Source organism: Corvus kubaryi, unplaced genomic scaffold (genome assembly GCF_017639235.1).
Source record: "Corvus kubaryi isolate FWS band 111438036 unplaced genomic scaffold, C.kubaryi_AGA036_p1.0 68, whole genome shotgun sequence".
In the NCBI taxonomy this organism is placed as follows: Eukaryota; Metazoa; Chordata; class Aves; order Passeriformes; family Corvidae; genus Corvus; species Corvus kubaryi.
This window is the reverse complement of record NW_024582056.1, coordinates 12,367,858-12,385,629: the sequence shown is the minus strand read 5'-3', so window position 1 is coordinate 12,385,629 and position 17,772 is coordinate 12,367,858. Positions and strand designations below refer to the sequence as shown.

General features: G+C 40.0%; 1 protein-coding gene across 9 annotated transcripts in view; it reads right to left on the bottom strand.

Annotated features, from left to right (window-relative positions):
* IKZF1 (IKAROS family zinc finger 1) overlaps window positions 1-17,772 on the bottom strand; it is a 71,433-nt gene that overhangs the window by 20,371 nt on the left and 33,290 nt on the right. For 7 of the 9 annotated variants that reach the window (XM_042048807.1, XM_042048806.1, XM_042048805.1 and 4 more), the window contains exons 4-6: window positions 5,924-5,977; window positions 3,775-3,834; window positions 1,470-1,730 (exon numbers count right to left, since the gene is read on the bottom strand). In XM_042048807.1, the coding sequence (XP_041904741.1) occupies window positions 1,470-1,730; window positions 3,775-3,834; window positions 5,924-5,977 (375 nt within the window). The remainder of the gene's footprint in view (window positions 1-1,469; window positions 1,731-3,774; window positions 3,835-5,923; window positions 5,978-17,772) is intronic. The other 2 variants (XM_042048810.1, XM_042048812.1) reach the window with 2 other exon arrangements.

Here is a 17,772-nt window from a genome sequence, read left to right as displayed (position 1 = left end):
GGAAAGGAAAGGAAAGGAAAGGAAAGGAAAGGAAAGGAAAGGAAAGGAAAGGAAAGGAAAGGAAAGGAAAGGAAAGGAAAGGAAAGGAAAGGAAAGGAAAGGAAAGGAAAGGAAAGGAAAGGAAAGGAAAGGAAAGGAAAGGAAAGGATCAACAACCACTTTGTTTTATCTAGGAAGTAGGCTATGGCCTCTCTTCTGAGTACTAGTTGTGGCTTTTCCAATAATTGTCTGCTCTTCCCTGACAGAGGGATTTATCACATGGAATTGAAGAGTACTTTGAAGCAGGCAGTGTAACAGCATTGTTTCTAAACCTGGGTAACCCATGTTACACTAACAGATCGAACGCTTCCACAGCTTAAACAGACACAGTTACTGTGACAGACAGCGACACTGAGGGAAATGGAATACAGGGCTTTTCGTGGATCCTCTCCATTAAACCCTGAAAGCACTTTGTTAATCTCACTACTTAGTAATTGTGGGAAAGTTATTTAAGCAAGACTGTGAGGACATGGAGGAAGAAAGTGTCTATGTGTTTATTGGCACAACTATTTCAGTTGAATGTAACTATAAGACAGATCATTCTTACCTTAAAAATATTTTAAAATTCCCTCTCATTGGAATATTCATGCAAAAATGCCAAATCCCCAATTTATTTTCAAAGCAACTTCTGTGAAACAGCAGTACAGTTCAGTTCTTCTCTTTTAACTATGAATGACATTAAAGTTTAGATTGGAAGCCTAATTTTTAGACATCTTATATCAGTCAAGGTGAGACTCACTCTTTACTTCTTCTTTTGTTTCAGTCTCTTCATTTTTGGCCCTCTTTGAGACTATTCAGAATTATAAAATTGAGGCAAGAATATTCCCAGCACTGTATAATGAAAAGCCATCCTTATGGAACACAAAATTTTTACATGTCCCTTTTAGTGTCCCAGTGGAAACACTTTATTGCACATTTGGCCAGTGACAATACTTGTTTTTACTTCATGAAACACTGGACATGAAATGTAAGTCTTTTTTGACTAAGTCTATCAATACAGTTCTCTTACTATGTATTTTGCCAATCACTTTCATAATCACTGATCCATAACGAGCTTTGCTCTTTTGTTGGAAACATTACAACTGGGTTAATTTCAGAGTTAGCTGCAAATGGGTTTTTCAGCAGTTCTTAGACATTTCTTAGATATTAAACAAGACTTCTTTACTTTTCTTTTAAATTTGATTTTACAAACTTTTTTGTTTCAAACCAAACAAACAGCACAATTTCTAGCCCCATAGATGGACTTCCATGAAGAAGTCTCAGTTCCTGTGCAGGCCAAAAGAATGTCCCAAAATAACTGAGTTCTGAAGGCTCACCAACGCTGCCTTACCTTACAAGAGGCAATATGTGCATGATACAGAAAATAAGTCTTAGTTACTAATATGTGGCCAGTTCTTGTCAACTACAGGAAAAACTATGGCAGGCCTTACCAGTGTGGCTTCGTTTGTGAACCATGAGCACATTGGGACCGATGCAAATTATCCCACAGATATCACATTTTAGCTTTCCGTTAGGAAGTCGAATGCCTCCAACTCCTGACAAAGCCTTGCTGCCTGGGCCATTGTGTGAGCCATTCATTTTCTCTCCTGCAGCATCAAGCATTCGTAAATCCTCTGCACATTCTTCCCCATTCATTTCACAGGCACGCCCATTCTCTTCATCACTCTGAGTCTCTATTTTAATATTACCAGCTGAAAAAAAACAATACAGGATGCCACTCAGTTTGGTTACAGAACAAATAATGTGGCAAAGAAACAATCACATGAACGGAGTTAACTTCTAAACAGCAGGTACAGTATCACTAAATAACAAATGCTATGAACTCGACTACAATTCTATGGGCAATGAGATGAGTTTGTAACACATCAAGCAGTGAACAGTGAATATCAGTAAAACAAATACAAGGCATCCAGGGAGCTGGGAACCAAACAATATTACAGGTCTGTTTCTAGGTTGCTTTGAGATTTTTGTGTTTATAGCTTTGATTTTGACAATCAGGCTAATTGGAATGAAATTTAAAATGAATCCACTTCATAGGGATTTGTCCAAAACAATCATGAAAGTAAGTAACTCGATGGATAAAAATGAACAGAAAATGCAACACTCTCCACTTGGCAGGAAGATTCCAAGGGTTGTACTGAATCCAAAGTCTTGGTTTGCAGTTCTATGGGGTAAGCAACAACAGTGGGAAAGCAAAGAGTACAAACACTGATAAAGAAAGAAGAGTAGGGAAGGATGGAAGGAAAAATTTAAGGAAATTATAGGAGTGATAGTTGTGTATCTAGGACAGCAGGATTAGCATTGATGAATAACAGGAGAAGATTCCTAGAGTCAGGAGCTATGATTAAAAACCAGTCAAATAAAAAAGGTGGCTGGGAAAAGTGTTATGACTCTTTTGGATAAATCATTTTTGTTGTAATCCCATAGGCATCAATTGCTTACAGCCAGAAGAACTTAGGTGTAAATTTGCCATAGCCTCACAACATGTGATAACATAGAGGCTAGTAAATTTGATCTGATATGAACACAGCCAACTTTAACATTAAGGAAAGGGCCAAGATTCAGACCAGTTTATGCCAGTATTCCTCTTCTCTCCACAGGATTGCATGGTGTTTTATGAAGAAAAAAGTAATATTTTCTGTTATTTCCCTATTTTCTTATCTGGTGATTTTTGGCAAAAAGTACTTCTTCATTAGGCTGAAAAAAACCTATTTCATTGCCCAAAATCTTACTTTCCATACAGTAAAAACCCCTCTACCTTCATCCCACCCCACCCCAAAAAAAGAAAGAATTTACTTTAGTGGGTAGCTAAGAATATGAGGGATCTGTTTCATCCAATGAAGTCCAGGTCTTTCCCTTCTCTTTCATGGTAACCTGATTCAAAAGTGATAGTGTAGCAGTGTGATAATAATAAGCTATTGGCTATAATTACCTCAAGAGGCTGAAAGACCTTGGTACTCCCTTGAAATGGAGAGGACTGACAAGCTCTTCTCTGATACATCCTGCAACCTCACAAGAGTCCCAGGAGGACTGCATGGATGTAACTGACTAGAGTACCTGACTCAAAATCCTGCTGGGAAACAGATGCCTAAAGGTGTTCACACTTATGAATACTGCTTGACTGGACACCTTTTAAAAAGTCTACCAATCTAGGTATTTTAATGATTTTTCAAGTATTGCATTTTTAATAGAAATCATACACAAACCACAATAAATGCATATCATAAATAGCAGTTTTCCTTGAAAGTGTATGTTCTAAAAAGGAGAATAATTTAGTGATATGGCAGAAAAATCAATGACCAAACAATGACATAGAAAGATGGTATGACTGGTTAAACAGAAGTGATTCTGCAAATTTAGTGGACTACAACCCCATACTATTGTTTTCATCATGGCAAATGGAAGCAACAGAAGTATTTGGCCTGAGTATATGACAAGATCTTCCACAATTTACATGTAATTTTTTTTCCTTTCAGTTATAAGAATAATAAATACATGTTTATACTAAACAATTATAGGCTCCTTGCCTGCCAGGGATTTGGAGAAGGTGGCTTTTGAAGCAGATTTTCTGTTAAGTTAAAACAAAATACATGTGAACAAAGCAAAAAGATCAGACTACTTAAGTGCATGCAGACAAACATACATTACTCAGAAGTGAAATGACACAAACAAAAATCATAAAAGTAGGAACTAGATGGAAATGCTCTGTAGTGAACTGAGTTTCAGTATACTTACTGGAAAAAGATTTGGGAATTATTGCATGAAAGTCCCTAAAGCCTTCCGCCCCGTATGCAGCTGCAATAAAGAAGGCAAACAGGATGCTGGTTTGTGGTACTGCTAGCAGTAAATGTAAAAGAAGATGGCACTATTGCTATAAGATAAATACCTAGGAGAAAGACAAAACTATCATCACAGAAGCAACATAAGCAGTTTAGGATGAAGGAGGAACAACAGAAGGACATCTGGCAGGGGAATCCTGACCTGTCTAGAACAATTCCCATTTGTGAAAACGCCCTTTTCCTCCAAAGCAGCCAACAAGTTTTATCATGTTTTCTAGAAGCATAATGTGCTCTTGGGTATTCCCCTTGCTTGCACATTAATTCCTGCTGAAGTCAAGAGGAACTTTCATTAATGTGTCTCAAAAGGGTCAATGCAGGCCCCTACAGTGCAGCTTCCTCAGAATTTATTTTTTGCCAATATGTCCTCTTTCCGTGACAGAGATATCTTCCTTACACATCCTTGTTTCTAATCTCTGCAGTTATAAAAAGTGAAATTGCATTGTTTTCTTCTCATGCCTGCTGGTCTTATGCAATGGAAGAAGAGGGAGTTCAGTTTTATATGCATATATTTATTGTTGTGTATATTGGAATATTTTTTGTTTGCATTTTTAAGACTTGTCCTCACAATGTATTTACAAAAACCCAGTTGAACAAATATACTACACCCTACATATTATGAGTAGCCACATACAAATTACCATGCCTTTGGCACACTGATACAGGTAATGCGGGAGTTCATTGCTTGGCATAAGCAATGACAGGGATATTGGTCCAGTCAATCTTCACTAAAGCTCTCCACAGCTATGCCCTGCACCTCTGCAACTGTACTGCTCAATGAACATCCCGATGCAGACCAGGCTGAGTATGCAGGATGTGCATCCATTCGGCAGTGCAGCTCATGGCAGCGGCTCAGTTCAGGTGCAGAATTCACTTTGCCAGTGAGAGCTGATGGACAGTGAGGGCACCTGACTTACCCATGGTCCTCACAGAAATTTTTTGGTCTAGTTAACAAACAAAATCTCTCCCTGTTCAAACTTAGTAGTTCTTGCAAATCTGTCTGCTAAATGAGAACTAGTGAAAAGAGCCCCACTGATGCAGGAGACACAAGAGGAGAGAGGAATCACTCCAGTGGAAATCTGAGGACTTTTGTTAAATCTGAATAATAGGGAAAGAAGGGTATTTTTTTTTTTCCCTTGGGACTTATACTGGAAATAAAAACCATCAATGTTTTCTGCTTTTTTTGTGAGAGTGATTCCTGTCCCTCCCTTGCTGTAGTGGAGAAATCACTTATGGAGCAACAAAAATGTGAAAAATACCTCTAAACCATATTTTTCATATGCAGTGATTAAGAATATACTCAGCATTTTTAGAGTTTTCTGAAACAGTTACCTGATATGATCTTTGTAGAAATAATTTCTGTGCACATCCATGTCTATGTACACACATGTCCAGACATTAATTAGCTCTACAGTAAGTCATGGTAATAATTGCGTGTTGGCTCTTCTAACACCATTAAGAAATTACTCATTAATTAATTTACTTCAATTTGGTTGAAGGTGACCTAAAAGGCTCTGGATTTTATTCTCTTTGTACACATTATTACAATCCAAGGAAATTTAATACGAACCCCTTTCCACTGTGGAAGTGGTGCAGAGTGCTTTGTTGTCACTGAACTGACAGCTTTACCCCATTCCTTTTTTACCTATCCAGAGTGTGTAAAAATTACCCAAAACCAGAGCACTAGCTGGGTCCCTTGTGCTCTCTGATGTTTACTGGGAATTTGGGGTTTTCTGAAGAGCATTTGGAATTAATGTTAAAGCATCTTCTCAGTAGTCTATGGCTAAAGGTGATTTAGGTAAGTTTTAGGAAAAAAAATAAATTGATATGTCAAAAGGGAGAGAGGTGATGATATAATTTATCACTGAAGAGCAGCATTGCTGGCTCTGCATCAGACTTGGGCCAGGGCAGTCAGGAAAGCAGGATGGTATGAGAGGAGACAGCATCACACTTCCCTGGAAAGAGCTGAGCAACATGGAGATGGAAGGGAGGCATTTTGCAATGAGTGAAAGAGTTGATAGTGTGCAGAAAGGAGAAACAAAACAGACCTCCTGTGAAACTGGACGTAGAGTGTGGCTTTCGAAGGACAGAGAAATAGGCAGCTGGAAAAAAGATGCATGTGAACAATTAGTAATTTGTTTTTGATCCATTGCCAATTTACCTTCTCTTTTAGCTATGGGACTCCCTCCCAGCTGTAAAATCCTTTCAGTTTTGTGAGACTTTGGCAATGGCACAGGTCTAAGCACCTGGGCCATAATTCCATTTGGAAGGGGGCATTCACCTCCCATGTAATATTCTTCTCCAGTGGGATTTTTAAAGAACCAAAAAGCATAAGACCTGGTTACCAAAGGTATTTAGATAGTAACAGAGAAAGACCAATCACACTGAAGCTTCTGAGGCATTTAAACAATAGAGTTCCCTTACTCCCTTTGATTTTTAATGGGATTTTACCTTTCATCCCAGTAAGTACTAAACTGTATCCTTGTGGCATATACCTTTAAGTATAGTTATCCTCCAGACTTTCTTTGAAAATAACCCCAATAATTTGATTTTGTTTTCATGCAATGTCTTGCTCGTGCTTTGTAGCCAAGAGCAGAGAACTCTCTGCTCGAACTCTTCAACTCTCTTCAAATTGCTGCAAACAGTTTGGGTGCATGTAATTTTTTGTTTTCATGGCCCACTTGTTATTCCAAGACAAGTCAGAAGTATTTTGTTGATATTAGTTGATGTTTAAAGGGTAGTTTTAAAATACAAGAGTTCTCATGAAGACACCATAACTATTCAACCAACAAACATACCTGACTGATTTGAACAGTACATTATCACTGCAACGGTGAGAAAAAAAACTTTAACACCATCCGCTCTAACAAATGATAGAAAATGTTGCTAAAAAGGCAGACTAAGATGGAAAAAACCCCACTTATCAGACCAAAATAGCATGCCAACATGTGTCAACAAATGCAGACAGGATCTCTTCTTATTTACATAAGTACTCAGAAAACAGAATATTGTCAGCAATCCCACCCGTTATTTCTGATAGAAGACGTGATTAACAGCTACTCTGTTTTGTTACAGCATACCAAAATTTTAGCACTTGGCTATGAACTGAAATCCTTCCCCCTTTTCCTTTTTACATCATGGTCATTTACTGTGTCATCAGCTCTGTTCTCACCCCACAAGAACACTGCAGGTGGAGGATGCCATCCCCCGAAATGAAAGTTGTTTGTCCACAGAATAGTTAAGGAGTCATTATTCACCAGCCAGACTTGGCAACAAAGACCAATTCTTCAACTTAAATTATGTTTCCATTAATAGTATCTTTCCCTTATGAGCTTCTGAAGTGACAAGAAGAATTGTGTGGGTGTGAAAAATGACAACAAAAGGTCTGGGCAGAGGAACCATAATTAACTATGCAATGCCTTGAGCCCTTCTTCAGTATAATTTAGATGACACAACAGAACACAGATGGGGCTGACCAAACGAACTGGTTATTTAGCTACAGAAAAAGCAGATGCACCCAAGTGCTCTTAAAATTTTTTTGCTTTCTCCTTTCTACATATAGCACTGCATTTCCAGTTAATCAAGTGCTTGTGGTGTCTCTGTGTGTAGAATGCTGAAAGTTAGAGGGCATTTTTTAAGGGAAACAAAAATAACAGAAGGAAGAGTAGCAGCAAGAACTTCTGGGACACACCTGCAGGTAGAGAGGCTGGTGCTGACGGATAAGGAGATCCTCCCTGCAGGGTCCATGCTGCTTCCTTTGACTCTGAGTGCCAATCAGCCCTTGGCAGCCAATTTCTTCCCTACTCTAATTTTGGCTTTCCATCAAATGGATACTATTCCAGAAACACAGGCGTCCACAGATAAGCTATCTCCTATGGGACAACTGGTGTGAGGAGCTCCACCCATGTCATCACCCATGACTGCTACTTCTCCCTGCTGCTGTCTGGGGGAGGTGCCCACCCCATGTGCCAGCACCAGCGCCCGGCGGCATGCACAGCCTATCCTCAGCAGAAAGGAGCAGGGAACTGTGCTTCACTGCATTGCAAAGCACATCAACATGTTTTTCTAGGGGCTGCAGTGAATTCAAACCGTACAGACTCAAACAAGTGAACAAAACAACCAACAAAGTATGTCCTTTCCAGGTACAAAAAGTGGCTTTTGCTCCATTATGCATTCTCCCAGTAGCCCCCTGTTAGTTACCTACAAGAATCTTCTAAAGGACCAGTAAAGTTTCATTGGTTAAAGACATTCAAATAATGCCCTCAAATACACACTTGAAGCTACATGCCGTTCATATACCTTTCTAAATTTGAGTTTCAGTAGGAAATGATCTGTAACCAAACCAAGGGGCTGGTCTAGTTCATATTTCTTGTCTTTGTTGTGACACTTCCTGGTACATTTTGTACTGGATTCAAGTTGTTTTTTCAAAGGACAGTTGACTACCTGGCTGCTTGATGTTCATCATCTGAACTACAAGTAAAACTAAGTTTTAAAGGCAAAAGAAAGAGCACTGTCAGGAAATGCTATACTAAACCTGTTTCTCAAGTTCCACATGCATGTGTAATCCATGCTTCCTATATTGGAAATGCTCTGCATCTTTTACTGGCTGCATGATGGAGAAGCTACGAGAACTGCTGCAGGTTTGCTGGTAACAGACTTTATTGACGCTTCTCTCCTTTGAGAAGTAAGCTGGGAACGCTTTCAAACTGGGGAGAAAGATTTGCTGACAAATGATCATAAGAACAGCACTTTTCATCCTCAAATTTTTTGTCTCTTCTGCTTTCACCAGATTTTTTAAACATGGGCATTAAAGGATGAGGGAGTAGTAAAAGGACATTTATCAGGAATTTTTTAAAAAGCAAAGTAACCTTAAGTAACAAGGCACAACAGTGAGGTAAAACAATGACCATACACAAAAACATTCTCAGCTCATGCAGGTTTACCTGTGAATACACATGCTTATGTGCTGAGACTGGAACCTCTGGAGCTGGATTCTCCAAAAAGACTACAGGCACAATCATTGTGGCTTACACTCTTACCCACACAGCAACAGTTATCCAAGAACAGCAGAGACTCAGATATATGATATCCTAACACTTATAAGGCATTTCCCTTCTCTAATCCTTCCAGAAAGCATGCTTTAGTGAAAGTCACAGGTGTTAATCAGACCTCAACTAATGCAACAAAATTCTAGCTGAAGGCAGTTGCATGTGGCAGCTGGGAGAACAAGAAGGGAGTATGCACCTGCAAAGACTAGCGTTTTGGAGAAGAGGAGCACCTATATTGAGATTCAACAGGCAGACCAGAAGCTCCTCAAAGATGGAAGAGACAGCCAGGCTCTTCCATTAAGCCATGCTGTCACAGCTGGAAGTTGTCCTTACCTGGAGGTTACTGTGGGCATCCCTTAACAAGGCAAAGGGCTTAAAAAGTGCAGAAACACAATTAAAAAACAGACGAGGTGATCAGTTACATATAAATAATGTGAACTGTAGTTAGAGGGGGAATTTTAAGCTTGCTTGACCAAGAGCAAAGCCTGTGAAATGAGAACACGCACAGAGGGTTTTGGTCAGGTAGCAACTGAAGGCAACAGTCACTGCCCTGAAGAACAAAACTACCACTTGGGAGCAATGAAGTGCCCTTGGTTCTGTGGTTCAGGGAAAGGCAGGGACATGAACTATTTTGTGTATTGCTTCAGAGAACCTAAATTTGCCTTGCCCTGAATGCAAAGGGCATTTGCATTTTCAAAGCCCTCCTTTGCAAACCCTCCCCTTTTCATGTGCCAGCTCAGTGAGCTGCTTGCACATCCTTACTTTTGTGCCTGGAGTAGCACAGAGCTACCCTGGCTCAGGGTCAGGGCCTTGCAAGTCCATCCACGTTAAAAAGTCCATGCATGTTAACAACGAATGTGCTGTGCCTTTGCTATCAGTGAACGGACCCAGGGACTTTTCCAGGGACCATTCAGCTACCATGATGATGTCTTGAGCAACATTTTAAGCAAATGTACATAGTTCCACATAGCTGTCAAAGGGTCAGAAGATCTAAAATTAGACCAAGCAGCTGTGTTTAGGTTTGGGGAGGTGCCCTTGGGTGTCGTGCCAAAGCTGTGCACTGTCAATGTCCTCTTTTGAGAAGAGGTCAGAGGAAGAAATGGAGAGGAACCCAGCCATTTCAGCACTTGGGAGGGAATGCACTATGAAAATTTTATTATCTTGCCTACTCCAAAAACAAATTGCTGAGCAGAGTCTTCTGTGTCCCCCTCATCTGACACAGGGGAAAAAAACCCCAGGGATACTGAAAGTCTATTTTAAGCTAAAGCAAATCAAATGTAGTCATCACTTTATGAGTGATAAAGTAAATGTTCTCTCTCAGAACTGTGAAAAGAAGGTGATGTTGAATTACGAGGCCTGCTTTATGTCTGTTAACCCTGAGTGCTCAGTTATTTTTCCAGACACAATTGAAGACTCTTCTTTTTGGGTTGTAGAAATATTATGAGAAAGTTTTGCTATCTGAACTGTTGTTTACTTGATTAGTGTGTGCTCAACATTCCAGCGAAATGAAATCCTAATCTACATCTTCTAGGGAAGAGGCAAAAATTGTTCTACAGTGTCTTGGGGTGATTTTATGATGATACTGTATTTCCCTTTTGTCTGCTTTATGCCCAGAAATGGGTCCCATAGCTTTAGGCTGGGTCCAGAAGAGGGAGGAGAGAAGCCAGGCGAATTCTTCAGTGCAGTTGGTATTCAAGGGCTCACATACACTCCCCCTCGTTCTCCCCGCTGCAGAGCCGAGGGAGCACCTTCCTGCTTTTAGCCAGCCTGTTAGCCAAGGCAACAAATTTTCCCATACCAGCATACCTGCATACCAAAATGCTCCGGAATTTCTTCTTCTTCTTCTTCTGGAACTGTTTGGCCTAGCTGTGATCCGAGAACCAGATCATCAGACCCCGTGGACCAGCAGGGAAGCTGCAGGGACACCACATCCCATCCTCCAGCCTTGGGAAGGACTGAGACATCTACAGAGGGAACTCTAAATCCACCAGCTTTCTCCGCATTGAGGAGGTTTATTATCTAACATTACTCATTTGTTTCTTTGCCCTGCTGGAACTCTACTTGTTAAATAAATAGTTTTTTTCACTTTCATCCAAGAAATTAATTTTGTGTCAGTGGGAGGGGGAGTGCTGAAACCTGCCCTCTTACAAGGAGATGTTCATTACAGGACGTTTCCTCCTAAACTTGTCTCAAACTGAGACATACAGAAATCTCAAAGAATTCTCTGAATATGGACCTACCTGATAGCTCCTGAGAAGAAGAATGTCAGGACAAAATCAATTATTTCCCACTGTGTATCACAGACAATGCTTTGCTACAGGGACCTGTATTCCCCCTCTGGCAATCAGTCCTCTGTTTTGAAATGGCAAGAAACCCCAAATGATGCTGGCAGACTCTTGAGCACTTAGAGATCTGTATAATTCTGAAAGTCTACAAACTCTGTTTAGTACACATTTTAAAGAAACTTATTGTCTTTCCTCACTTCTTCACCATTTTTTAAGCTTGTTGTTTTCTTGCTTTTACCTCAGGAAAAACAAGCACACCTTCCCTTTCCTGAAAAGAATCCAACCTTAACAATATTAGTGCTATGACAAGTCATCCCTGGCATTGGATGCCTCTTCTGTTGCAAAGTTGAATACTGGTTTCTTGGGTCTTTGTGCACAGTGCTAAGAGAAAAACCTAGATTTCACTAGCTTTCTGCAAAAGCAGAAGGAGAGAATATTTTAAAAAAAGGTCAGTTTCTCAGAAAGATGTGGAGAAAAATGTCAGAAGTTAAGACTAAAGAATTTTATATATAAAAGATGTTACAACAGGAAGAGCATCCTACCTGGACTTCCTAGTTCTGATCTGCAATCACACCTCAGATGTGATTCAAAACTACCAAATTTAGGAGTCCCTATCCCTGTCCTGAAGTGTGTCTCCAAAACCAGAAAGGAACTAGGCTGCAGAGTTGAAGTTTAGCAGAGTTTCTGGTGCAGGTGTCACCATGCCTCCAGAAGAGAGAGTCAATCCACTCAGGTGCAACTTCCTCAAACTCTGAACAATTCTTCAGCAATATCTAAGGCTGGTGAGCATAAAAGGTGTTTTAAAACTATTTTATGTCTCTGTTGAATGAGTAATCTGACATTTGAAACTCACTCGAAACACAGTCAAGATCACAATCTTCAGACAGTCACAATTACCATGCTCGGTATCTTGCATCAAAGTACAACCATTTTCCTAACTTGGATAGATCAACAAAGCATCCAAGCCAACACACTGCTGGCAGAACTTCAAGGGACAAGTCTTTCAAAATAATGTGTTTTAAATTGAATAGTCTCCAACAGCATCACTCGACTAAATTGTCACAAGGAGCCCAAAACTGACTATTATGAACATCAGAAAATTATGTAACTCAGACCACAGAAATTATCCCACCAGAGTCTTTATTTTTGGATGAGGTACAGAACAGAATAATCCAATGTGGTCTAACTAGTGTTCAAACACTCTTTCACTTATTTCAATATGCCTACCAATTACCGTAACATTTGCCTATCCACAAAATATTTTTACGAAGCAACTAGTGTTTTGGGGCACACCAAATTCAGATACTAATGAAACTAGATTATCAGAAAACATATCACCCTGGAAAATGCTGATCCACTAAGAAATTAGACCACTGTCTCAAGCTCCATATCTGAATCTTGGGCATCTAGTCATCTCAGAAGTATCCTCTGTTTAGCATGCATGTGCAGGCAGGCATTTGTTACCTCCTCACAAACTCTGTTATAACCTGTAAGTTGATCAGTAGCACAGTAGTTAACAAAAAGGACATATATGGGCATATTCTGATTTCATATCTCAGAGGTGGTTCAGGTATTGCTTTCCAATCTGCAGCAGATGGAGACTATGAAATCCTTGTTCCACTGTAGCACCCCAGGCTGAAAGCAACAATGTAGCAGTGGAGAGCAATTTCGAAGTGTCAAAATTATCTGGGAGCTTAAATCTCTTTGACTTTAAGTGATACTCAGATTTTTAAGACAACCTGAGCTTCCCATGGTGGGAGACTGAGGGGAGTGGAGAAACAGTAAACCCACACTAAGAATACTGTGGAACTTGAGTCCAATTGCAGCCATAGCTCAGAAGCTATTACAGCTTCCCCCTTGTCCCCTTGGCTTAACATGAAACCTTTACCTTCTGTTCCTCTAACTCCTTCCACAAAGGGCAGTCTTAACGTATTACCCATTTCCTCCCTACCCACAGTTGTTTATCTCCCTAGCATCTGTCATGGCCTGGAAGTTTGGATCAACTCCTACACCAGTTGCTATGATGGAATTTTAAATCACTCAAGTTGGAAGGTTTCTAGGGAGACCACAGACATTAAAAAGGAGAAAAGAAAAGAGAAGAGAAGAGAAGAGAAGAGAAGAGAAGAGAAGAGAAGAGAGAAGAGAGAAGAGAAGAGCACCTCTAATTAATGGGTGCCCTAGGAAGTAGCTGGAGCAAAGTCCTTGGGAGTGAGTTTTTCCAGGTGCCAAATATCTCAAGAGAGCTACAGCGTCTCATTTTCAACCATGTTGTCTTCCACAGGTTTACTTCACATACAGACATGGGCCCTAAAAATAGTTATTCTTTTGAGAATCTATTATTTGTTTGTTGATTATTTTGAAAGGACAATTTTATGAACTGTGCACAACACAGGTCTAGATCTCTGCTCAGCTTTCACATCTCTACAGGAAAGTTCAAAACCACATAATGGCTATGTCTCCTCTGTTGCAGCCATATTATAGGTGGCCCCTACAATGGTACTGCCCGTGTCTCTCCTTTGTATTCAAGGACACAGTGATGGTTCAGTTTGGGATTATCTTTAACTATGTGGAAAGCCATTATCTCAAGTTATTAAGCTGGAAACTTTCTGACTTTTTGTCGTTTCTCTTCTGTATCTATAAATCTCTCCCTTCCTGCACTCAGCTACCCACTCCAGCCTCTCCACTCTGATCTGTTTCTTTGTATTCCTGGAGGTGAAACAAAAGAGCTGCAGTTGTGACACTGCAGTTTCTGTATCACATTTTAACATTTCCACATCCTCCTCACTCTGTTATAAAAGTACTCTAAGAGGAAGAAGGGCAAATAATGAAATATAGGAAAGCAGGAAAAGAGGAAGCAGCCAAGAGACAGCAGCCCAACTGAAATGCTAAGAATTATGGAGAAGTGACAGAAAGGGAAGCATAAACCAGGAATTATACTTAGTGGCTTAGCAGAAAAAAAAATTAAAACTAACAAAAAATGGAGAGATTTAGCCCTTTTTGCCTCTCCAGTAATCTTACAAATTACTATTCTTCTCTGACTTTCATCCGCTTGACATTTATTTCCTTCCCCACCTACTTTAAGACAGGCACCAAACTGTGCTGCTCTGTGTGCAGCTGGACTCTTCCAAACCTGAACTAATCCAGACCATTCCTTATCTTCATATCAAAGGCACAATTATGCAATGGTCTTTCTTGCTGAAGGCAGCTGTGGGGGACAGAGTGATGGAAGAGTACAGAAGGAAATTGGCTAAAGCAGAATAGGGATTGCCTAACTGGGCAATCCTGCCTGGCTGGCAGCAGATGGAGCAGACAACTTAGGAAGTCCTTCCACTGAGATCATGTGTCCCACTTGTTCAAAATGAAACTTAGCTGCAGCAGAGTGTTTGAAATTCACATGAAGAATTTTCTCTTCTTCATTTCCAGATAAAATAGATACAAAACAGAACATGGACTACTTTAAGAACAGAGTGGGAATAGCAGCTTTTTACAGTCTTCCATTTCTTGGGGACTTTTTAGCAAGAATTTTTCTGATAAAAAGCTGAGTAGAAAGTAAAAACATGAGAAATGACCCTCTATAAATACCACAACACTAACAGTTATGCATCGTTTTTGAGTCAAGCTCCAGTTTTTGTCTTATCTGGTGGCTAAATGAATTTTGTAGTTTCTCAGGAAGACAGTGGTGAAATCCTGCATGTAAATGAAGACAGGGGTGTTACACAAAGGTGTACTGTGGTATATTCATTTGTTCATCACTGCATGAAAGCTACCTTGTTGGAAGAACTGTCAAAACCATTTGTGGCTATTCCCCACAAAAGAGGCTGTCAGGAGGTGATAAGAAAGGGCTTTAGTAAGGCTTCACTTTCTTTGAAATACTCTTGCACAGAGAATATCAGCAGGTTCAGCTCTTCTCCCTACCATTTATCTGTAAATTAGGAAATATCCTGTGGGCCACTTGAGCAGTATTTAGTTCTTCAGCTGAAGTTAATGTAATCTGGGACATGTGGGTCTTCCTACCTGCATGGGAAGGAGTTAGCAGTATCCTCCAGTGAATGGCAGCAGTCCATGAGATGGAATCACTGTTGGAGACCTGCACTGCATGTCCCATCCTGCAGCTCTGACTGCTCTCCCAGTTCCTTACAGGTACAGCACCAGTACCTCTAGTTTACAGGGCAGAGTTTATACAGTGCATTATTCTTGTAGGGCTGGCAGTGACCAAGCTGTGCAATACCCAGTACATTTATGTGAGAGGAACATAAATGAATGTGAAGGCTTTGCCTATCTTGTCATATCCTACCTACTACAGAGATGGACTTCTGTTTATTTCGGATTTGAGGGGCATGACCTGCCTTCTTCTGGCTTTACTAGTCCTGGTCTGACTTCACTTCAGTGGAGCCCCTCTTGATGTAGCTCAGCATTTCCAAGGATAAAATTCAGTCATGCAGCTGTTCAAGAAAGAATGTTTTGTTAAATCAAATGAGCATGGTAAGAGAGAACTTAGATATGGATGTTCTCCACAGGAAATGGATGTAATTTTTCTATATGACTTTGGATGAGAAATGTAAAGCAAAAGAGGCAGAAATAGAATCATTTTTCTGCCAATCCAGTCATAATGTTACTTACTGTTAAACCAGAACAGTTGGAAACAGCTAAGCATTGGGCTCCACTGCAACCCTAGCCATAAGGAAAGGCACAAGTAGTTTGGTTAAGGAACAGTACCACAAGGGGATTTTTATGCTGATGTAAACTTGGAAAAAAGAGAACATTAAATAGCAATAGAAATAGGTAATACTTGATCCAGAACTATTCTCAATTTCTCACCAATTATTAATAGTACTTATCCTCTAATATTCTCATTCTCACATTCAGTGTCCTACTGCTTCAGCCTATGGAGAATTTGATAACAAACAAAATTTTACAGCCTGAAAGGGGGGCAGAGCACTGGATGCAGACTGAGGAAATCTAGGTTTAATTCCTAGCTTAGCCACAGACTTCCTGTGTGGCCATGGGAAAGGGTTTTAATCCATCATGTGCCCTTACTTCCCTATCTGCACATTTTTCAATTATTTTAAAATAGGGATAAGACTTTTTTTTTTTTAATGGGGAATTCAAAAGCCATGTTCCTGCTTAGAGTGATTCTTATATTCAGGTACATGCCTCTCAAGTATCCTAACTCATAAAGCTGAAATCTGGCCATGCACTGGTCACCCTCTTTATGTATTCCATAGAAGAAGACTAGGGACCATGGAGGAGGCAGAAGTTGGAGCTCCAAAATATTGTGTCACTTAGGTATTTGTGAAAATGCTACCCATAATCTGTGATGCGTCCTACATCACTGAGAATTACACAAAGGTAGAATTATTGTTCAGTCTAATAAACCTTGGTTACACCCATAAAATACTGGATATCAAATGCTTGGAGCCCTCAGCCAGCTCTCCCTTATCCAGGATTGTTCAAGGTCAAAAAGTAAACTTTTTCTTCCTCAGACTGATACAGAAGCAGGAAAGAAATTTTTTTTTTCCTCAGCTGACCTTTTCCCATGCTATCACTCTGTTCCAAGAGAGATGTAAAAGTCCGAAAGGCAACAACCTCAAGAGAAAAAGCATAAGCTGTTTAATAGTCAAAACAGTTTTTAATTATTCTCCACACTGAAGCCAGCATGGCAAAAGTAATCAGTGATCTGAGAAAGGAGAGAAGAGAGGGGCTCGGCCTGTACCTCTGGTGTGGGAAATGACCTAAAACTGAAAACTGTGTCATCTGCAGTTCAGCTGTGTCGTGCTTCTCATACACATTCAGTTATGAGGTGTGAAATCTCACTCCAAAACCAAATTGCTAGAATATACATAAAAATTTTAAATGCAAAAGATCTTCAGAAACATCTCAGTGTAAAGAAAAGCCTGGACAAGATTATGGATCTGATATCCTGAAATTTGGGCTTATGTCCCAACTTTATCTTCAGCTTCCCAGCCTCCTGAGACCAGCCTCACTCACTTCTGTCAAACCAGCACCAGGCTGGAATTTCACTCACTGCAGTGGTACGTGCCAGGATTTCTGCCTTTCCAAATCAGGCACAGAGCTCAGAATCAGCTCTCCTCTTTTTCCAAAAGTCAAGTGATACAGTAGATTGCTCCTCTGTACTAAAATCTAGACTAATTAGGAGTCAGGAAACTAATTGCTTCCGGATTACCCAAGTGATCTAATAATTAGTTGACAATCTTTATTTTATTCCCTCATGTACGATCACCAAATCCTTAATTTATTTACTTTTACCTGCTTTATATTTTTCAATCTTGCTTTTCAAGCTAAAGAGAATTGGTTTGAAACAAAGTTGAGTACTTTGAACCAAGCCAATCCCACTGCACCCTGGAAGAACTCACAAGACTGTTTTGCTGCATCTCCTAGAAAAACAAATTTGCCCTCTGGTCTCTAGAATACTGTATATAGTTTAGATTCCACAGCAAAATTGATTACATTTCATTCCGCTCTACCTTACACTTACCTTGGCTAGGACTTGTAAAGCTTAATCAATTATGTATATATGTAGCCTTAATTAGACTGTAAACTCTT